Source organism: Morus notabilis, unplaced genomic scaffold, assembly GCF_000414095.1.
Source record: "Morus notabilis unplaced genomic scaffold, ASM41409v2 Scaffold1770, whole genome shotgun sequence".
Taxonomy (NCBI): domain Eukaryota; kingdom Viridiplantae; phylum Streptophyta; class Magnoliopsida; order Rosales; family Moraceae; genus Morus; species Morus notabilis.
In genome coordinates this window covers 27,034-50,333 of record NW_010358217.1, presented here as the reverse complement: position 1 = coordinate 50,333, position 23,300 = coordinate 27,034, and the positions used below count along the sequence as shown (strand labels likewise).

Genomic DNA, 23,300 nt, shown 5'->3' with positions numbered 1-23,300 from the left:
TCCATAAATAATTCATAATTAGAGTAAGGTAAAATCCGTTAACCTCTCTAATTACTTCTTTATCCTTGAGTACCATTGATTCTCTAACGGACAGTGATTCATAAAACACATTCATGAATCGGAGCTCCTACTGGTCTAAGTACCGAATCAACCCTCAAGAGAATTATTTATATACTTCTTTCTTAAGAAGGAATGGATTCCATCTCGTGTAATAACATTTCCGGCTACCTACTTCATGATGTCTCCAAAATACAAGGAATAGGATTCAGAATCTCAAAATCCGTACCGAGTAAATCAAAAGACACAAATCCATAAATAGGAGTCTCTTAAGAACTCAGGATTAAGATCATTCTATATATAACTATTGGTAGAGTCAATTAGAATTTCTATACCTAACGGAAATTATTAGAAATTCATATTGTGTATGTGTCCTTGTTCCACATTATCTCATTATGCGAAATACACTCATTCAATATCTCACCATATTAACAGTGCGGATAACACCGTTCCATTCTAAATGGGAATGACATGTATTAATAATGTTTTAATTAAAGATTCTGAACTTTAATTAAATTCATTATGAACATTGCTTTTTGATTATTATCCTTAAACATTATCATCTCATATATAACACTTATATACAATGTTTAAGATTAATAAATAATCATGAAATTTTTATTGATATTCATAAAATATTCATAAATATATGCACATAAAATAATGAATAAACTCTTTTATTAAATAAATAATAAATATTATATTACATCTTATGTTTTTAGGACACATTTCTCAACACCAACAAGAAAAAGAGTAAAGTGAGATTTGAGAAGGCTAGGATTTGAAGTTTTTGAGAATAAGAGAAGTGAGAAATGCTTTTATTTTTATCTCCGTCGAGCGTGTCTTAAAGTCAATTCAATTCCAATGATTTCAAAGAAGGATTAAGCCCAGGTTTTCTCTTGAGACTGTAAGGGTACAGCGTGCTGTATAGATGGCTAGGTGAGAATAGTTGCGTCTATAGATATTGATCGTTATGTTGACGCTACAAGTATTATTTGTAGAGCTGTATTTAGTGGGTCTCCATCATGAAATTTGTCTGACTTTTTCAAGGAGAAATTCACAAAATCAGAGAAAACAAAAGGCCATTTACACATGCAATTAGATTTATATGTTTTAAATTGATATCCCCAAAATTTCCTTTATATGTATACCGTTTTTTCTTTTTTTTTGGCTAAAATATATATACAGTATTTGTTTGCTGGGCAAAGGAGGAAAAAGAAAAGGACAAAAAGGTTAAAGCAGGCTCCTTTTACATGCTTAGTCATTCACTTAAATGGTCATATTTGTTCTACTGATATTGCGTTAATCGCGAGTTTCTTAGTGTTGCTGAAGCAAAATTGATTTTTGAGTCGTGATTAATCTGATTGTGTTGAAAGTGGATGCTAATTTTGAGACATTTTTAAAAATTTTTTATCTCTTTATAATCATACAGTGTTCAAAATTGAAAGTTTGCTGCTAAAAGATTTTTGAAGGCGTATTTATATTATTATTATTATTTTTTGTAGAAATATTCAGACGATGTTGTTATTCATGATTTGTATGGGTTTTCTTTGATGTTATGTGGATTATGTCATTGTGCTGAGTGAGTTTAAGGTAATTTGTTATTTCCACTTAAAAATAGGCATACATGATGGGTTACTGTAAGAATCCACTAGAAATTTAACAGAATTTGACAGAAATGACTTAATTATCAATATTATGAGAGTTCAGGGATTATTTTGTTAAAATTAAAAGAAAATGGACTAAAATGTCACCTACTAAAGAGTTGAAAGACCAGCAGTGCAAATTACTCTTTATTTAATGTATTTTATTTTGTTTTATTTTTGTGTGATTTTAATTGATTTTAGTTTTTTCAAATTATTTATAGCAATTTTATCACAAGAGTATTAATATTTTGAGACAAAACAGTGCTAAAACGAATAAAATCAAACATAAATAATTCTAAAATAAAAATACTAAATAATAATAATACAAAAATAATAAATAAAATATTTTTTTTTGGACAAAACACATCGCTGCACATGTGGGACCACGCCCCTCTCTCTCTCTCTCTTCTCACGCGGGACCCGCCACTCCTCTCTCTCTCTCTCTCTTTCTCTCTTTATGCCAAGCTCTCTCTCTCGAAATTGCCCTAATCCCCCTCTTGCACCTGGGACCATCTGCTCCCCCTCTCTCTTTTCCCTGGGAGGGACCCACCACTCATCCCCCTCTCTTTCTTTCTCCACCAGAATATATAAAAAATAAATAAATAATTAAATTTAGGGGAAGAAACGCATGAAACATTTCGTCCTCCCCTAAAAACGCATTCTCGTTTATTCGAATGTAAAAGAAAAAGATTATGTAGTGAAAAAAATGGTTCTTGTGCTGAAGATAACCTAATGAGGTTGCTCTTAGATTGGCTAGCTTATCCCTCACATTGAATAATGAGCTGTTGAGAATGATGTCTTAAAAGTATGAGATATAATAATATATTTATTAATTATTTAATAAAGAGTTTATTCATCATTTTATGTGCATATATTTATGAATATTTTATAAATATCAATGAAAATTTCATGATTATTTATGTGACCTTAAACATTGTATATGTGAGAGAATAATGTTTAAGGATAATAATAAAAAATTATGTTCGTAATGAATTTAATTAAAGTTCAGAATCTTTAATTAAAATATTATTAATACATGTCATAATATGAATTTCTGATAATTTCTGTTAAGTATAGAAATTCTAATAGAGTCTATCGATAGTCATATATGAAACGATCTTAATCATGAGTTCTTCGCAGACTACTATTTATGTCTTTTGATTTACTCAGTACAGATTCTGAGATCCTGAGTCATATTTCTTGTATTTTGAGACATGATGAAGTGGGTAGCCGAGAATGTTATTATATGAGATCAAATCCATTCCTTCTTGAGAAAGAAGTAGATAAATAATTCTCTTGCAGTGTTGATTCGGCACTTCGATTAGTAAGAGCACTCTGATTCATGAATGTGTTTTATGAATCACGGTCCATTAGAGAATCAATGATACTCAAGGATAAAGATGTAATTAGAGAGATTAACGAATTTTACGTAGCTCTAATTATGAATTATTTATGGATGATTGATCTATATGCAATGACTATATCAAATGGACACTTCATAGTTTATAAGTAATTTATGTGTCTATAATTGCGAGAGTGCAATTCTAAGTTTATAGTGAAGTAACTATTGGAATTAATAGAATTAATTAATTAATTAAAGTGTTTGATTAATTATAAATTTTATTGGAGCTCGAAATTATAGGTCCATTAGTTCCCGCGTCGTCCTTGTAATTCTACAAGACACAAATAGCATAATGAGATTAGAATTACGAAATTCTAAAATAAAACACTCAAGGATAATTAATTGAGAATTAATTATAAATTAAATAATGTGATTATTTAAATTTAAATTTGAATTTTAGATCACTTATGTGAAGGTGTTCACATAGTGTAAACGCATAGTACAGTGTTAATCATTTTGGGATTCAAATTGCTTGCTCTTATAGTTATCCAATTAACTTATTTGATAAGTTGTTCAATTTAAAATTCAAATTGATTTAAGTTTGACTTAAATTGAAATTTGAATTTGAGTCAAAATTAGACTTTTCAATATATGCATAATCTTGCCTTATCCCCTGCAGATATTGGCCCTTAAGGTGGCCGGCCATGCTAGGATAATGGAGTGGGAGATTTTATTCCAAATTCAAATGAGAGATAATTGATAAGCTTTATATTTGAGATAAATGTTAGATTCCTTCTAAGAGTTTGACTACTACTTTATAAATAATAGATTGTAGAATTTCTCTCTTTAAAACATAGTGGCCGAAATTATTCAGAGTGAGAAGGAAAAATTTTCTCCAAAAATTTCACGTCATGCATGCGTTGGTGTTCGTGAAAAATTCGAGTGTTTTATTGCTATTACTATTTTGTCTCAAGTGTGCCTACACACGCATCTTCGTGGATTCTAGAAATTAATGAGGAAGACTTTGGTTTTCTAAACTAGCTTTGGAGCAAGGAACGCTCAAGGTTAAAGAACTCAAGATATCATCTTAATCGACTGCTAGGTATAATTCCTAATCGAGTTCTTAATTAATAAATTAATGTGATCAATTTATTCGTGCATAAATTAGTATAATCTACAAAGTATCTCAAAGGGTTTATGAAAATTTTTGTTATACACGATCCGCTATTCTTACGCTTCCGCATCCGAAATCGTTTCGAAAACTAACATGAGCTTCTTTAGGAGATATTTAGGCAATATGCCATGATTTTTAAGATTTGATTGACTTTTACCATGAGTACTAAAACTATTGCAAAATATATCTCAATGACATCGTTTAAGTTTCGTGTACTGACTAAAATTATGCTTGTATTTTTGTGTATTTAATTCATTATCTTTAAATTTTGTAAGACGCTTTGTAGTTTTTCATATATATATTAGTAATTTTATGGATTTTACAATTTTTAAATATTTTTAACTGTGATATTTTTTACAATAGTTTATGTCTCCTGTCATATATTAATCTAAATTCAAAACTTATAGTGTTCCTGTAAAGTGGCCCTTCTTTAGTGCATGTGGCCGAAAAATTTAAGGGACAATGATGCTAAGACCCTTAATATTAACATAAAAAGAATAGGTGCTCTTCATGTAAATAAAAAAGGACCAAAAACACGATAGACGTTGGAATAAATAATGGTCTTTCTCTGGTAAGACCTCCCTACGAGTAGGACAATTTTTCACCGTTAAATCTAATCTAAAGTTAAACTGAAAACATGTCCTTTCTGTAGTTAATTTTTTGAGTGTCTGCAATAAAAATTCCCAATAAATAAAAAGAAATCAAGAAAGCCCCACCTTTTCTTTATGTTGTGTAATGATAAATAAATAATCCACCGTCATTGTAACACCCTTTAACCTAATTGCAGAGCCTTAAACAAGCTGATACAGTTAAGTCAAAAGAAGTTGACATTTCAATGAATCTTGAGTGTTATGGTTTTATTTGCAAAGAATTTACATAGATCATAGAATTTGAAATTCATCTTTTGCTTTCTTGTTTTTCTTTTACATACAACATTTACATTAATCAAAAATCGAACATGAAGCTAAAGTCATTGCCATTGTTTGACATATATATATATATATATATATTTTGACAAATGGCATATGAACATATCTCTGTCTGACAGCTCTGGAGACTCAATCAACGTCTAAACCTGTACATCGTCACCTATATCACAAGAATCTAGTGAGCTAAAAGCTCAGTAAGATGAAACTCTTACATGAACAAACATATCATATACCAAAGTAATAAATCATTTCAAACATTATTCAATTCAATAACATTTTTTTAATTATTTCATTTGAATACCTTTGAAGTTTGATACTTAACCAATAGTGATAGACCGTGGTTTTCCGAACCTGTCCATAAGTATTGGTCAATAAGAAAAATAATACAGGGTTTCTCATACTGGTCTTACAACCTCATGTATTAGCCGCATTCTTTTACATTTAACGTGGCTTTCCATATCTTGGTTTTTCAACCTCAAGTATTTGCCACCATTTTGTTGGGTCTGCCGGTCCCACCGGCATCCCTTGCCTACCCGACCATCAAGCAAGTACCACACTTCCGTTTTGGCAAAATCTCATTACGTTCAACTCTTATACTAGAAACATGTGCAATGCCAACCATGAATGTTCTAAACCTTATATCACATTTAAACAACAACCATTTTGTCAAAACATAAATAAACATCATATGATTCTTGTGATACAGAAAACATAAGTTTCAACTTACCTCGAATCCAATGTTAATGTGTGAAAAGTTTGGTCCTTTTGGAAGATTGCGTGTGTTAAAATGGCCTGACATAACAATCACATGATTCATGAACAAATTCAGATTTTACATTTGGATAACAATTCAAGACATTCTAAAACAACAAGAACAACAACTAAACCTATAAACACAATTCAAAACACCAAAATCAAAATATGATGCAAACTCGGTTCTAACTTGATTCGGTTCTAACCACCTATAAACAAACTGATTGCTAGTGCTTCCAACTACTCATAGGCATTTCTAAACACTAGATAAACATTACAAAATTAATAAAAACAAATAAAACGATTAGATTCCACAAGCTATCAATAATTGCTAAAAACTAGCCCAAGTAACTTAATTTAGCTTCAAAGCTGTCCTATATGAATTTCAAACCATGCAAAGAGATGTTCAGCCATGTAATCATATCAATTCACCAAAAATTCATCACAACAAACGCAGAAAGGAAGATACCTTAATCGGATTGGAATTAAACATCAAAATCTACAGTTTCCAAGCTTAAAAGTGTGAGAACTTGATCTGTTTTGTGTAATTTTAATTCCTATGACTTGGGTTCTCTTCTTGTGAGTCGGTAAGCTTAGAAAATGGGGAGGAATGAAAGAGAAAAGGGGCTGAATGATTTGGAGCTTCAGCAAAAGAAAGTGAAGCAAAAACAATAATCTTCTAGCTAATTTGACTCATTCAAAGGGAGGAGAGAGAAACAATCTAATTGGTCGGCCTATATTTGTAATCATTTCATGAAATATGCACGTGGATAGGGGCTGAAAGAGGCATTAGAGCTGATACCAAGCCATAAGAATCACATACAAATAAGTACAACATAATCTTATGGAACCTAGTCAACTAACCAATCATATTGCACCGTTTTTCTTACTTTTAATTTTTAGTCAAATGATACTTATTTAAAACAAATATAAAGACAAACAATCACCTTGAAATGTAGCTAATATGGAAAAACACAAACAACTCATTTCGCAACCGTTTAACACACCAATCTTCCTTAATTGTGAAACCAATGGCTTGTTCTTTTCTAACAAAATTCAGAAAAAATTTAAATTAAATTACAACTTTATTCAAGTTCATGTTCTTTTAAGTTCTAATTTTATTCAACTTTACTCAACTTTATTCAAGTTACAACTTTAATTCAAGTTATAACTCAAATTCAACTCAAAAATTATACTCAAATTTCACTCTAAAAAAATAACCCCTAAGTTTTTTACCGTAAATGGACACTTTAAGAACATGTTAAATCATAGAAATAAAATACTGTATCATATTTCATAAATTGAAACACATTAAAGCACATCTAAATCATGAAACAATAACTATACGTGCTCGTACAATGATGTCATTTGTATGCCTTAATTCAATAATACATACAAGCTAGATGCATCATGATGCAAGATGTTTATTATTGATTAAATATGAGATAATTGGGCTTTACAGTCATGAACTTTTTTTGACACCAAATCGAGATAAAAGTACAAAAGGGGCTTCTCTCATCTCTTAATACGGTTATTGGCGAGCTCAATACAATAGGCAACTTCGCAGGCAAGCATTAAAAAAAGGATAAAGAATAAAGGGGAAAGGACAAAAAGGGAAATAGCTGTGGTGACAGAATTATGGAAAGGCCCTTAAGACGGGTCATTGGGGTGTTTTGTGTTTGTTTAGTTCCGCGACTCAAACCGTAAATATTTAAACCTTTTTAGTTAGAATCGAAGAATTTAAACTATAGTGATTCAGATTGTGATTCGAATTGTTGTTTAGATATGTAAATAAATTAAATTTAAATAAAAAATAAAATTTAAACTGTGTTTAGATAAAGTATTGAAAACTGTCATTAGAATTTTATAACAAATCTTATAAAACCTCATTATAAATGACATTAAAAAATATGCAACATGGGTGGAGATTTGTTCATCTCTTCATTATGAACAAATTAAAAAAAAAATCATCTCAATCGAAATTAAAACAAAAAAGTTGTAACATTTTTAAGATTGAAATTAAAGAGAGAGAAAAGTAGAATTAGAACTATTGCAATGTTAACAACAATTCAAATTGTTAAAATTTAGGAGGTGAATTTTAAAATCAACAAATTGAGTTGTCCTTAAACCATTGTTAATAGTTTGAATTGTTCTTAAATATTCATCTTTCAAACACCAATTTAAATCTTGAACTAAGATTTAAATCCTAAACAACATTTAAATACTAAACAACGGTTTGAGTTGTTGAAACAAAAACAGGGACTCAGTCTCGAGGAGTTTCAGTGTTGAGAAGATGACACCATGGTTTAGTACCTTTGTGCTCTTCTAATAAAATCTTTCATTTTTAAAATAAATCAATAAAAACAAAATTAAAAACGAAAAGCAAAAACAAAAACAAACAGCTAGTTCTAAAGACCAGCTAGTTCTAAAGAAATGGTCCTCTACAATAAAACTCACACGGGTGGTATACGCTTCTAACCATTCTGACCAAAATCATGTCAAAATGGAATCATATGGAGCATGTTTTTATAGACTGCTATATGGGACCATAATGGATTATCGGAAACAATTACAAGAGGTGAATAAATGAATGCCACTACTTTTTTTGCTTTCCCTCTATCTTACATTTCTTGTAAATAAGTGTTTATGTTACAAATCAAAATTGTGGTGGAGTTGCAAATACCACATCTAGTTTCTCATATATTTTCAATTAGAAAGAGCTCAGCTCTGCGAAAATGAAATCAAATTGCACAAGCTCATACATCTCTCGCCTAAGCAACTCTCACTGAGTTGCCTTTATGAAAATTTCCATGTTGAATGAATTAGTGGTTCAATACCACCACAGGAAATCCACCCTCTGACTCTGAATCTAGCCCCGCAATGATGCTTGAGCATGCTAGGCGACGTGTGACCAAAATTTCGATTTAAGAGCTTGATAACAATCTGTCACACCATGCCCACTGCAACAGAGTGCAACAACAATCTGCAGAATGAAATCAAGAAAATCCATCTCAAGGGCCTGATGCATGTATACCTTCAAGCGGTTCAATGGAGGGTTGCTGCCCGCGTAAGATGAGTTAGGACTTGGGAGGTGAAGCATCCCCATTTGAATAACCAATCAATAAGGAATAACATACGGCAAAGCACAGATGTCAGCTGATCCTATCTGCCGAGCCTCCGCCCACACAAGTGGAGTCTCCTCAACCGCCGAGGATTCCACCTTGGGCTTCTTTGGTTGGGAAGCATTGCTGCTAAACAGCCATTCTTGGTCGTCGTAATCAGACCACTCCATCTTCGGTACCGAATAAACCTGGCTTAAGTACTTGGAGTCTGGATGGGGAGGTCTTGACACTGAATAGTCTGGATGGGGAGGTCTTGACGATGATTCAGCAACTGGATCAGCTACTGCTGTTGCGGACTTGGGCTTCACACGGGAGACAGACAATGGCTGAGCTTCTATTATGCCATTTATCTTGAGTTCCTTATTGTCCATCTTGAGATTATTGGAGGCTTCCTTAATCTCTGATGCACGGACAGATGCCTGGCAGGGTTCCAGTATCCTTCCATTTTGAGTTGAAGGATGAGAAGATGATGATGGTGTAGTTCTTGCCACCTTACCAGGCAAAATATCATGGGCTGCAAGGAAATTCGAAAACGAAGCATTATCCATCAGCCACCAAGAAAACTACCAGAGTTCAGACCTGATTAACAAGGACTGATTCAAGAACACTCCAATTAAGAGAGACGAAATCAAGCGCTAATACGAATAACAAAAACTCCATTATAGTCATTTCTGTACATGCAATGTACTCTATGGATAGAAGAATACATAAAGTTGAACATGGTCAAAATAAGAAATTAAAAGACTTCATTGAAATTGTTTGTTTCGAAATTTCCCGAAAAGCTAATCATTGGTTCTTCTCTCCATCATGACAATAACATAATGGTAATGGGCCTAATGGCATCAGCTATTGGGTCAAACAGTACAACCCAAAAAACCCATAAAACTAACTTGTATGTTAAGGAAAAGTTCCTGCAATGCAATAGTAATCATCTTGGCATGCAAAAGAACTCACCATGTAGAACTCCATTTGTCTCAACGTCCTTCCTCTTCTTCAGATTTACATCATTAGGAGCATTGTTATTGCTATCCTTGGGAAGTTGGGGGCCTTTGATTGCATGGTTATCAACAATATCATGTTTGTTGCTTGCTCTTAATTTATCCGGCTCTGTAATTTTAGGTTGAATTTTCTCCTTCGCTCTCTCCTCCTTTTTCTTCTCTTTTTCCTCCTTTTTCTTCTGTTTCTCCTCCCTTCTCTTTTCTCTATCCTCCTTTTTCTTCTCTTTATCCCTGTCCTTATCCTTCCCATGGCTCTTTTTCTCCTTATCTTTCTCCTTGCTTTTAACCGCTCGTTTATCATTGCTCTCTCTGTCTTTTGTATTTTCATTTCCCTCCATCCTCCTATCAACATTGTTATCCAACAGTTTAGGCAATACCTCGAATTTAGTTTGAGCAGTTGTAGTGGTATTCTGGACCATTGCATTTCCACCAACATTTGTGCCATCCCGAGTACTTTGCCCATCTGTTGTTCTAACTTCAGTTCTCTTGTCCTTCTCCTTGTCCGCAGCCAAATTACTAGTACTCTTGCCCACCAATCTGAGCATCCCTTCATCTTTTTTTCGGTCTGTACCAGAAAATTTTTCCAACTGGTTCGCAGTTCCTGTCGCCTGATCTTTAATCCTCCTACCAAACTCCTTAACATATTTAGATTCATCATCCAGACTACTATTCTGACTGAGCTTCTCCGCTTTATGACCTTCAATTTGCCCAGAGAATTTCTTGTCAGCACTAGTGTCCTTCTGTTTGCCCTCTTTCTGAGTGAGTTTCTCCCCAACATGAGAATCAGGTTGCCCTGATAGTCTCTTCTCATCTGATGACTTACTTTTATCTTTAGATTTATCCCTATCTTTCTCCTTATCCTTCTTCTTGTCCCTGTCCTTGTGTTTTTCTCTTTTGTCTTTCTTTTCCCGATGCTTTCCATCACTTCTATCCTTCTCTCTCTTTTCCTTACCTTCTCCCTTCTCTTTATCCCTTTTCTCCTTTTTGTGCTTCTTTTCTCGTTGCTTCTCCTGAACGACATGGAAAACAAATAGTGAAGTGAGACCATGGTATCGGCTTTTGGGGGGGGGGGAATAATCCAATACACTATGCATATATGTATATAATATGTGTGTACGCGCGCGCATGTGCACATTTGTATGTACATTTAACTCAATAGATATTAGATACTCTTGATAAAATCCTATGCGCGCACACAAAAAAAATTAAAAAAAATACAAATACAAATACAAATGATGAACTTAACAGGAAGAGATTCCAACATGAACTGCAAGTAAATAAAGGCAGATAGAACTCAACATACTTCAGCAAAATTAATACCAAAAACTCCCCCTTTTACACTCCATCCAAGATCATACCCAACATATATAAAGTTTGGTAAAAAGAGAGCCCCAAGACCTCTACATGATTTTCTTCACATTTATACCAGCAGATTTAATCATATTGTCAGACTCAGAGACACTTAAGCTTCAAACTCTTTGATTATTCCCAATTAAATTTTTCAATATCATTTGGCTTATCATATTGTCAAAACAGACATTAAGCTTCAACCTTTTGATAATTGTGCCTCACCTGGTAGAAAGGTTTTTGAGGTGATGTTTACGAGCAGAGAGAATAAATTGCTCCTATATTACCCAGAAATAGGAAGACAATCCACATCATAAAATACAAAACGTAGAAATATGAGCATCACCAAATGACGAAATATAAGGCTAGCTTAGAGAGAGACAGAGAAAGAGATTAGATGGTCTAATCGGATCGTCACCATTTACATAGATGAATATTGATTAAAGGTGAATCCAATCAGCTCAATTTCTTTTTGGAAAAAAAAATTAAGAAAAAAAAAACCCTCAAATTTGGAAAGAAAGCAACTAGTAGCTTCAAGCGGTAGCTTATGAAACAGGTAAGTTTTTTTCAATGGGATTTAAATTACAAACCACACCTCTCGTATTCTTAGACAACCTCACAGCTCATTGCAAAATTAGCATGCTGAGACACAAATGAAGACAATTAAAACAGAAAGATATGTGGAAGTTCCAAATTGTAGTAAGGCTACCCTTGAGTTTAGTTCAAGTTCTCAATCAATAGACAGGAAAAGCAAGCAGATGATGAGAAAGGTATCCAGAAGTTAAAAACTGTAGTAAGGCGATCCTTGAGTTTAGTTCAAGCACTTGGACCATAGACAAAGAACTAGCAAGAAGATGATCCAAAATACAAGAAAGTTGGCATGTCTTTTGGATTTTCACTTTTTGGTTCAGGTTCTTCCTTCTCTTTCTTGTCTGGACAAATTTGGCCACTCTCGTTCTTCTCACGCTTCATCTATGGCAAACAACTTCCACGGATAAAACAAATCACAAGAATCTTTCTACCTCGTAATGAATCATATATAAGATACTATTCTGTGTCTACCTTACTCCCCTCCCCCCAGCCCATTGAAAAACCCACACAAGGAGGTAAAATACTAAACAACACTCTGTCCTGCAAATTACAATATTGTAGTCACAAAGCTCTAGAAAGACCTTCGCCTGAAAATTAATCACTAATTTCCAATTTCAGGGTACATACAGTATACTGTAGGAAACAGTTCAAGGATTACATATACAAAAGATGTAAACTCGTTTGAGCTTATGTTAATTAACTTGCCATGAAGAATAGAATTTTAAGTTGATAAAAAACAACCGACCAAAGTCAATCAAGTGAAAAATCACATTTTCAGACTCTTCCTAGCATGTAGGACGCAGTTCAACAAATAACAAGGATCCATGCCATTCATGTCAAATTACAATACATTCCAAAAGCTTTACCTTATAAGAAAAAAGCCTAACGAGGTACCAAGGCAGCAAAATCAATTATAATGGCCATGTTTGGAATTGATCCCATTTTTGTTTTTCACGTTTTTCGAGAAAGAAAAAATGAAAACGTTTTCAAAACGGCGTTTGGCGCAATAAAGATAAAAAACGGAAATGAAAACGATTTTTTGGTTTAGTGTAAAATGAGAGAGAAATGAGAAACGACTTTTAGTCGTTTTTCATTTTTTGTTTTTGTTTTCTCCTCTCGAGCAGAGAGAAAAAGAGACATTAATAGGTTTTTTTATACTGAAAACAATCTCTTGATAAAACTACCAAACGCATTTTCAAAAATAATTTCTGTCTGAGATTGAAAACGATTTCATTTTCATTTTCATACAAAAAACAAAATCATTTTGGAACGAGTTCCAAACGTGCCCAATATTTTCCCCCTCAGTGTCGGCGAGCAACAAGTCTTACACATGCCTGATAAAGAATTTACAAAATAGGGACATCACACGAAACAGAAGACATTACTGAAGTGAAAATTGAGGCAAGATTCAAAACAACAACAAAGAAATAATCAAGCTCTGTACAATGTTGTGTTGCCATAAATGCCATAAGCCTTCTCGTTTTTGGCTTAAACTTCAAAAGATTATAGTGTATGAAGGTTGTGTTCCGCTATGACCCATGTAAATTATATGGACCGCGTGATATTATACACGTATGCTCATATAACCCAACCACCATGGTGAGACAACTCAAATCTAAGCTCCCTTGGCTAAGAGTCACTTTATATATGTTATTTGGCAATTAAACGCCAGAAGCCTAAGATGTTAGAAAAGAAACCAAACCAGGGATGGCACTATTCCTGTGGAGACGGGGCAGCGCCCAGATTGTTAATGGGATTTTGGGGCAGGGATTTAGACAACTTATTTAGGACTTGAGGCAGGAATGGGGGGAACACTCCCTGCCCTGCCTCAGCCCCAACATACATATATTAGGAAAAATATGTACACATATTATTTATTTTTAAAACTATATGTACTAACTTATTGAAACTTTCGTTTAAGATAAACATCATGGTAAAGATTGGGGCGGGTATGGCAAGCATTCCCAGGAGCCACCCCCACCCTATTTCCATCCTTAAACAGTGTATGTGCTCCAACTAGGGATGTTCCCCAGGCCCCCAAAAATCCCACAGTACTGCCTAGAGAGAAGTGGAGTCGTGGGGGTTGGGGAATCCTGGTTGGACGATCTCCCTCATACCTACCCTATCATGCTCCTTTTTGACAAAAAGTTTCAATTATGCAGAACAAAATTTTATATGAAATTCATACAAATTCAAAGGTCCACAAAACAAATCTATTTACAACAAATCAAACCAAGTTTTAGCAATAAAAACTAAAATAAATTTTATACGTTAAAATTTATAAAATCATCTATACATTTTTTAAATGAAAATATGAAACAAGTATAGGGTGGTGTGCGGGCGAGGAGTGCTTCCCCTGTCCCCACCCCAGCCTCAACTCTACTTGCCCACATCCCCGCCCCCTTTTAGCTCCCTCCGTCGCCACCTAGGTGGGGCCCTAGTTCCAACACATTACCTAGAAAATTCCTCAAATTTTTCCAATTTCAAGAAAATGTTATATAATGAGAAATAGACAACCAAACTAAGATATTATATGTCTAACTGAAGCTATTAATTGGTACAATTGGTAAAACCCTTCACGCCGTACCAAGGACATGAGATATTCTCGTTTACCAAAGTTAAGAAGGATTTATGGTAAGGAATAAAAAGCTAAGTATCTCGGTGTAACCCACATATTGAAGAAAATGTTGAACTACAAAATTATTGAACTACTTCTTAGGCTAATTCTATGTCAAATTATCGTTTCTTCCTAAAACTTAAGAGGTGTAACTATACTGGCTTTCATACACTTCCCTTAAGATCTAGACTTGTTAAAATATAGTGCACGGGACATACATTTGGAGAAGCCAAATAGGATATAACGAGAAACTCAATACATATTAAAGAACCAAAACTAAGTAAACCATGGAGAGTATAGCTACAGGGGTTTAGATTTAAGATTACTGATCTGGTAGTATGTTAAAATCCTAACTCTTCTTAAAGACATATGTTCTTAAGGCGTATAGCAACCTGCTTTGTTTCCTGACAAATCACTTACAGTCTGACAAGTCTTGAGAATCAAAGAATGTCCTATGTCGTACGCTGTAAGAAAATTTCTTCATGTGGAAATCATTTTCAAAACACTCATTAGCATCCACTCTATCTCGGAAACATATAAATAATGTACCTAGCAATTATTCAATCTTAAACTGGGGAATACTATCTTCATCATTGTGTCGAATGATATTTAACTTATTCTAGATTCACCTTGGCCATGAATTTTACTATGTTAAGTTGCCAAGTTATCAATTAAATAACCTAACAGAGTAATTTGACATAAGAACATCTAGAACAAATATGCTAATAAATTTAGAAAGCCATGCTTGAATCTCTGCTAGTTTAGACCACAACATATGCAAATATTGTCATCAACATCAGTTGCAGTACGCTGGTGTCAAGAGGCAAAAGAATCCAACAAGAAAAGCAGGGGATACTTGATGTAATGTGCAGAAACCTCATATCTAGGGGTGGAAAAGTGATTCACTAAGAACTCTGTTTGGAAAATTGGATTTCCTAAGGCCTAATCTATAATATGCAACGAAAAAGAAAAACATTTACATACAGCAATCAGCGGTCAGTTTTATACTCAAAAGAAATTGGCTATACATGGTTTTTCATATGCTACTAGAAAAAAGAAATTGCTTAGTAATTATCAATTCCAGGCAGTGACTGGGAGTACAGATTAGCAACATATGACACAGTCAAACACAAACTGGCACCATCAATTACTATCCAAAATAGAATAGGAATACCGTTTCAGCCTTCTGTTATCTCACTATTATTATATGTCAACTTCAAATATCTACAATAATTAGTTATATGTCAAGGAAGTCAAATCACCACATCTTAAAACATCTTTAATCACAATGCTCAAACGAACTTTTTTATCATGAAAAGATTGCAACATTTCTAAAGAGAATATTATGTGTTCCAGGTAAATTGATTATCGAAATCATCTCATTCCAATGCTGCAGAAGTCAAAATCATATTTATTTCGACGCCTTAAAAGAATGTGCGCCAATAATGGAAAATTAGCCAATGTAAGAAAGTAGATTGAAACCTTTTCTAGTAAATCCCCGTCATCATTCCTAGCCTTCCTTTCATATCCTGGTGGAGGGAACGGAAAGCAGCGCGACATTGCACAGAATTCCACAACACACGACACGAGCGCCTTCCACAGAAGAAAACGTTGATCTTACTTTCCAGCAGCACTGTTCCGGAAAGGGAACGAACCAACAACTATGCTCCTGTCCATGCACCATGTCCCCGTGTTCATTTCCAGCATCAATATTCCTCCATGAGCTTCTCAGTCACTCCAACAGAACACAATCTCCAGATACAGAACCGCCCAATTGTTCCCCTTACCTCAAAAATCTGAAATTCACTTCCGATACTTAAATCACAGGAAAGCAACCTCCTGACAATACCAAAATCCAAATACAACACCAGACTGAACTCCCACAAAAATACTCAAAACCCAAATAAAAACTTAAAATTAACTTGTGAAATCTCTCTTCTTTGGTCAAAGAACTCTGTCTATTCAACTATGTTAACCAAAATCTTCAGCAACAGAAATGGTGGGTCGACTATAATCCGATCCTCAATTTATCTTTGCCAAAACAAAATCATCAGTTCGTCCTTATAATCTTTGCAAATAACATTAAATTCATCCCCTTACCAATCTCAAACAAAAAAAAAAAAACCTTTTTGATCACTCTTCTATCCCAATTCCTACTCTCGCAGAATCCGAAATCCCGTCCAATCTTCGTAACAAGAACGTTTTGTCCTCATTTCACGCATTCTCAAATAGCTCAAAAAAAGCTCAGAAACACCACTGCCGAAATCGCAACCGGAAGAGATCGAGACCTCAGGCCCATTCCCGAGCAGACTATTCGAAGCACCCGCAAGCTCGATCAAACCCTAATTGTACAAAAATCGCGAGAAATTCCAAGTCCCCAGTTCGTGATCCGACGAAACCCTAGAAGAATCACCAACACAAAAAATCACAAAAACAGAAATAATAAGTTGAGCTCTACTTCTCCGATTAACAGCAGAAAACAAAATCCGATCAGTCTCCGTTCTTGATTTCGATCATCGATCGAGAACAGAAAACACAACACACGAAAAAAGGCGATTTAGATTGCGAAGTTGAACGAGATTTTTCACTTAGGTCCCGAGATTACCTTGTCCGCTACAAAGTGGGCATTGTAGAAGGACAAGAGAGATCTATCTAGTTCTTCATCAACCGAAGAAGAAGAAGAAGAAGAAGAAGAAGAAAGGGAGAAGAAAGAAAGAAGAAAAGAAGAAAGGGGTAAAAAATGGAAAATCTCAAAAGCTGTTTTTGTGTGTGTGTGTGTGTGTTTGTATCTTCTTCTTTCTTGAGAGTATGGAAGAGTAGTTTCCTATCGATTTTCTTTCTTTCTTTTTTTTTCTCTTTCTTTTGGTTTTGCTGATTATGGTCTGAGTTGCTGGTCTCTGTTAGAGAGTCTCTTTTAGTTTTGTTCGTGTGTTTGTCCAAGCGCTCGTTTGAGAGAAAAAAAAAGAAACTCTTCTCTCTCAGCTTATATATTAAGTTATTTATATTTTTTTGTTAATTTTCGGAAGTAACACGCGAGAATGGAAATAAAGGTCTTGTTTCTCGTATTTGGATTTTCAAGAACCTAATCTTTTTAAAGAATTTTTAATTATAATAAAAAAATTTAGATGTGATATTTTTTAAAAAATTTTAACTGTAGAAATTTAAAATTAAAAATTTAAATCGGTGAAATAAATGAGGTTAAAATAGAGAGACCTTCTTAATACGCTAATATACATGTATGTCAAGTTTTATATCTGTTGAATCTACATAAAATTACGTAAAAGTTAAAAATTTTGACCTATCAATACGTTAGACATATAAGAGAATATTTTAATAAAATAAAAAAAAATCATTTAATATCTTGTTTTGTTATAGCGAAACATATTGTGTTTTCTACAATGTTAAAATTGAAATGATATTTATATACTTTTATTAAAAATGACAAATTTATCTTTATTAAAATAACAATAATAAAAAATATTATCTTAAACAAAGAGTTTTTTATTCCAACTGAAAGTAAGGTGTTTTTTTTTTCCTCTTTTATCCTACGAAAGAAGCTCATAAAAACTTGAGAGAAAGAGAAAAATAGATCAAGACTTGAGATGAATTAAAATTAATAAGTCAATAGTTTACATAAGTTAATAAATAGGCTAAATTACTGTTTACGTCCATAACTTGTCTGGTTATGAACCATAACTTAACAAGTTATTGTCCATAATTCACGGTTTTTGTCCGTAACTTGTCTGGGTATGAATAATAACTTGACAAGTCTGTCTATAACTTATCTGGTTATGAACCATAACTTGACAAGTTATGGCCTATTAATTTCTATTAGCATATTTTCTACTATATACTTTTTTAAGCTTTTTATATTAGCATATTTTCTACTATTTCCGTAAAAACTTTATACTTTAAACTGCAATATATTAAAAGGAATTGTGTTAAGTTCGGATCCCATACCTAATCAGGTGCATGCAATTTTTTTGTATGACTATGTAATATCATTTGTACGTGTATATAACTCAATTTTACTTTAGTATAATTTTCAATGATTATAGTCTAACATATATAACACTGAGTGGTACAACGGCCTACGAAAAAAATTAGACACATGAACCAATGATATTGCATGTGCATATTGTTAAATTGTACGACCGCTAGACTTAAAACTTTACCTATATCAAAATACTTTTCCTTTTAATTTAAATTTTTTCGTAATAATTTTTATCACATATATGATTTACACTTAAATGTGTTTTTTAATCTTCTTAAATATTATGTTGTCAAATGTTATAAATATTTTTCTTTCATTTTATTTATATTATGATTATTTCTTTTGAAACTCAACTATTATGATAATTTTAATCAAATATATCCATATGTGAATATTTTTTAACAATCCCATAAAATACTTTTTTTAGATACGACCTTCATAAATTCATTGTTTTCTTAATTACTGTACTAATTTCTTTTTTCATAAATGTGCCCTACTTAAATGTCTTTATCTTGCTAATTTGTTCTTCTAATTAGTTTTGTATTTCACTGATTCTCACAAAAAAAAATTTCCATTATATTACTTTATCTGACATCTTATCTTAATCTTAAATTTTAATTAAATGGATAAAAGCACCAATGTGCACTTCCGCCGCTTCGTCCTCCGCTGTTTTTCTTTCTTGTTAGTTGTTATTTTGACTCTTTACTGTTTTTGTTGTTTGATTTTTTTTTTACTATTTTGCCTTTTCCCTATTTTTCTTTTCTTCTTTTTTATTGTTATCTTCTATTTTAAAATGCTTAATTTCATTTTTACTTTTCATCATTTTTCTTATCCTTTTGCTAAATATTTATCTAAAGTTTAAAATTTTCTTTTACGGTGTAATTATAAAATATTGGTTTTTGCGTACTTTGCTTTTAATAAATTAACTTATATATCTTGTGTTTTTCTTTTTCCTTTTTTCTAAAGGTTCTTCTATAATTTAATTTTTAATTTTTTAAGTTTTTTTCCTCATTTGCTCCAATTAAAAAATGTTTTTGTTTTCAAATGTACTGTTTTTTTAATATAATCCTTATTATGTCGACAGTAAGTTTTATAATTTTTTTCTAATTGTCCCAATTAGTAGTTTTTTTCTCACATGTATCTTTTTTGAAAAAGGTTTTTTCATGCCATCCTTTTAGCTATTTTAATTTGTACATGTTGAGCTAATTTTGAAATATTTTTCTTTGCTCCTATTAAAGTAATTTGTTTCATATGTGTTTCTATTTTTTTTTATTAGAAGCTCTTTTATAATTTAATTCTTTTTCGATATATTTCTTTTAAGTATTTTTTTCCTTGATTGTTTCTATTAGAATATTTTATTCTCTAAATGTGTCCCTATTCAATATTTTACTAATATAATTCTTGTTATTTTAAAAGTGATCCTTATAAATATGTGAGCGTTCCATATTAACAACTAAATATAATATCTATTAAATAAATTAAAAAATAATGAAATAGTAATTAAAATTTAACATGCATACAAAACTTACAAAATTAGTCACCACGTGCGTAGCACATGGCACTCAATTAGTGTAGTAAATAATTCTCCGTGTAGGGGTTGATATTAAAAAAAAAAACCATAACTCCATTTTACATGACTCAAATCTAATTTAACCCAAACTATAAAAAAAAAAAATCTAATTTGACCCAAATTGGACCCATTTATCAAAAAAAAAATTCCAAACTTGACCTTAAAATCAAAGCAACTTACTCCCAGTGACGGAACTAGAAAACTTTTTTTAGTGGGGACGGAAATTAGACCAAAAAGTTTTACTAAAGAAACAATAAAACAATTTTAATCGAGTTTAATTTACTCTTTGAATGTTATGGCTCACAAAATTACTCATCTACATAATATTGTGGTTAATTTTTAGTTTATTTGGTATTTAAAATTAAAATACAAGTATATCAAAATTCAAAAGTTAAAATTTAGAGGATGCATAAAATTTTTCTAAATATTTTGATATAAATATTACAAATTGAAATTTCCAAGGAGAGTGAAATATGAATAAATTTGTAAAGCTTTTACTAATGGGGTTATGTAAAGGAGTCATTTGGATTCCATTTTTAAAAAATCCATCCAATACCGGTCCAACGATTTTTTGTTATATGTTTTCAGCAAGGAGAAAGAGCTAAATAACAATTTTATCAAAATATTTGTGGTAAGTAACATATTTAAGATAGAAAAATTTAATTATGAAGCATATTTATTGTAAATTTTCATAAAAATTTGCCCTGTAGATGAATTATTTACCGTAAATGTTTTATTTACTATGAATACTTTGAAAGTGTTGTTTGTCAAGATATTTTTAAACATGACCTATTTGCTATAATTCACATTCTAAATATATTCATTGGATAGTAACGCCACTATGATTCACATATTTGAAATTGCAGAAAGAAAGTAGTGAGATGAATAATTGGATATAGAATGACAGCGTAGTTTGTTTGGTAATCTATGTATAAATTTGGCTTCTAAGGAGGCGGCCTCCTCTTTTTTTTTTTTAGGAGACGTTTAGTTGGAGAATTCAAGCCATAATTTAAATCATAGTTTATGGTTCATTACAGTGTTTTTTCTCACAAAAAGTACACATAAATCAAAAATAATTATAATTCATAAACTAAACGTCTCCTAATTTTTTGACCTTCTCTTTTTTTTTTCCTTCCATTTTTTGACCTTCTCTTTTTTTTTTCTTCTCTCTCTTTTTTCACCTATTGCCTCTCTCCTTTTTTTTCTCTATACACTTTATAAATATACGAAACCCAAAGGATCACTGTTCATATACTCATGTATCACTATTCATTGTACAGTAATCCCATTTTTCCCGAGTTTGCCCTTTGCTTTTCTTTTTTTTTTTTTAGCGTGGGCAGTTTTGTCTTTTTAGTGCGTTCTTTTTCCGAGTTTGCCCTTTCCCTTTCTTCTTCGTTTCTAATCATGTGCGTGGTGAGAATCACTGTTCATCCACACCCATTTCACTTTAGTTTGTACAGTGGTATACTAGTTTTGCCCTTCTTTCTCTCCTCTTTTTTCCTTCCGTGCAGGGGCTGCTTGGTCTATCTTTTTACGGAATTAATTCCTGCTCCTCTTCTAGATCATTCCTGCATCTTCTTCCTTCTAATTTCGTTGCTTCTTTTGCTCGATTGCCTTTCTTTCTCTCTCTTTTATTCTCTTTCTTCATGTTTTTTGTGTTAATTCTCTCTCTTTTTCTAGACTCTCTGTATTTGAGTCTTCTTCTCTCTTCTTCTCTTCTACGCTTTTTCCTGTTCTTCCTCTATTTTGTAAGTTCCTCCTGAAGAATCTTTTGTTTCTAGAATGGAGTTTTTTTTTTTTTTTTTATTTTGTTATCTGACATCAGTTGTTTAAGATTCAGAAATTTTTTTTTTCATTTAGGGTTTCGTTTTGAAAAAATTTTGTCTTCTTTGTTTTGTTGCTTCGTAGATGTTTAGTAGGCTTTTTTCCAATTTTGTTATTCGTTTTTTTTTTTTTTTTTTTTTTTTTTTAGGTACCTTTGGGTTTTCCCTTTGTCTCATTTGTCCCCCTTTTTTTTCTTTACATGTTTTGTTCTTCCTTTCTTCATTGTTTTTCCTTCTTTCTTTTCCGTCGGTTTGGTTTTAAATTTAGGATTCCCTTTTGAAAAGTTTTTAGTTTTCGATTTGGTTTTATTATTTTGTTCTATGTTCCAGATTAATCCATTTTTTTCTTCCACATTATTTTTATTTCCTTTTTTTTGTTTTGTTTTAGTTTCCTTTTGAGTTTTTCCTCTGATTTTTTTTAGATTAATCTATTTTTTTTTTGTTCTTTTCATTTTGTTTTTATTTCTTTCTTTTTTTTAAATTTCTTTTTGAGTTTTTTTTTATTTCCTACTTCTCCCATTTTTTAATATTTTTTCCTATTCGAAATGTTTTTTTTCCATCTTTTTTCTTTTGTCTTCCTTTTTTTTTTCTTCTTTTTCCATTTTTCTTTATTATTATTATTTTTTACTGGAGGAGTTTTCCTTAAAAAAATATTTCTTTTTCCCGTAATCTTATCATGTTGTATATTTGTGCAGTATCACGTCATTTTTATATTCTCTATAATCTTATCACGTTACTTGGTTTTGTTACTTGGGTTTGTGTCTCTTTAATATTGGAATGGTAATGCATTTCGGTGGTTTACTTGCTCTGTTACACCTGTTGTTAGTTAATGATTAATTTAGTTGATTTTTATTTCTTGGTTCTGCTCTCGGATAACCACCACAAATTTTTTTCTCTATATATAAGATGCGTTCGTTTTCATTCGTACACTTCTCTGCATTCTCTCTGTTTTTCTTCTTTTACTGTTATAATACATATCTTGTCATATTTTCTGTTTTACTGTTCTTAAGCAATATTTTCACTTTTGTTGTTGTGTTGTGTCTACTACATCTATCGTTCTTCTTTGAATAAGGTCGGTATTTGTTCATTCTTAAATATGTTCTTTAACTGTTAAATATATGTTGGGCTTATTACTGTTTTTTCTCATGTTCTATGAAGGGTTCCTTCTGCTAATATATATTTTTTATTGCTCTTTATTAATATTGGAGGTTTTGTTGTTGTATTGTTTTATCTGTATCCACTGTCCTTTTTCGAGGTATGCACTTCTCTAATCTTATACATCAATTTATTTTGTTTGTTTATTATTATTTTTTCTGACGCTCTATGAATGGTTCCTT

General features: G+C 32.1%; 1 protein-coding gene and 1 long non-coding RNA gene across 3 annotated transcripts; both read right to left on the bottom strand.

Annotated features, from left to right (window-relative positions):
* Positions 1–5,060: 5,060 nt before the first annotated feature.
* LOC112090461 lies at positions 5,061–6,541 on the bottom strand. Of its 2 annotated transcripts, none has more exons than XR_002901659.1 (3): positions 6,371–6,541; positions 5,876–5,940; positions 5,061–5,308 (listed from the first exon to the last, which is right to left on the bottom strand). It is a non-coding gene; the product is annotated as an uncharacterized LOC112090461 (long non-coding RNA). The 2 variants fall into 2 exon arrangements; XR_002901660.1 differs by having other exon boundaries at positions 5,069–5,308; positions 5,450–5,940.
* Positions 6,542–8,368: 1,827 nt separating this feature from the next.
* LOC21385649 (myb-like protein X) lies at positions 8,369–17,282 on the bottom strand. Its single transcript, XM_024161804.1, has 4 exons — positions 17,182–17,282; positions 16,059–16,976; positions 9,978–11,031; positions 8,369–9,537 (listed from the first exon to the last, which is right to left on the bottom strand). The coding sequence occupies exons 2-4, from the start codon at positions 16,134–16,136 to the stop codon at positions 9,020–9,022; spliced, it is 1,650 nt and encodes a 549-aa protein (XP_024017572.1). The 5' UTR covers positions 16,137–16,976; positions 17,182–17,282; the 3' UTR covers positions 8,369–9,019.
* Between the last annotated feature and the right edge of the window lie 6,018 nt (positions 17,283–23,300).

What these genes read in the sequence shown, in the direction of transcription:
- LOC21385649 (XM_024161804.1), bottom strand. Translation starts at nt 16,136, where the DNA reads ATGTCGCGCTGCTTTCCGTTCCCTCCACCAGGATATGAAAGGAAGGCT. An exon ending in ACGGGGATTTACTAGAAAAG is followed by an intron (nt 11,032 to 16,058) that starts GTTTCAATCTAC and finishes CATGTCGTTCAG; the next exon opens with GAGAAGCAACGAGAAAAGAA. An exon ending in GACAAATGGAGTTCTACATG is followed by an intron (nt 9,538 to 9,977) that starts GTGAGTTCTTTT and finishes ATTTCCTTGCAG; the next exon opens with CCCATGATATTTTGCCTGGT.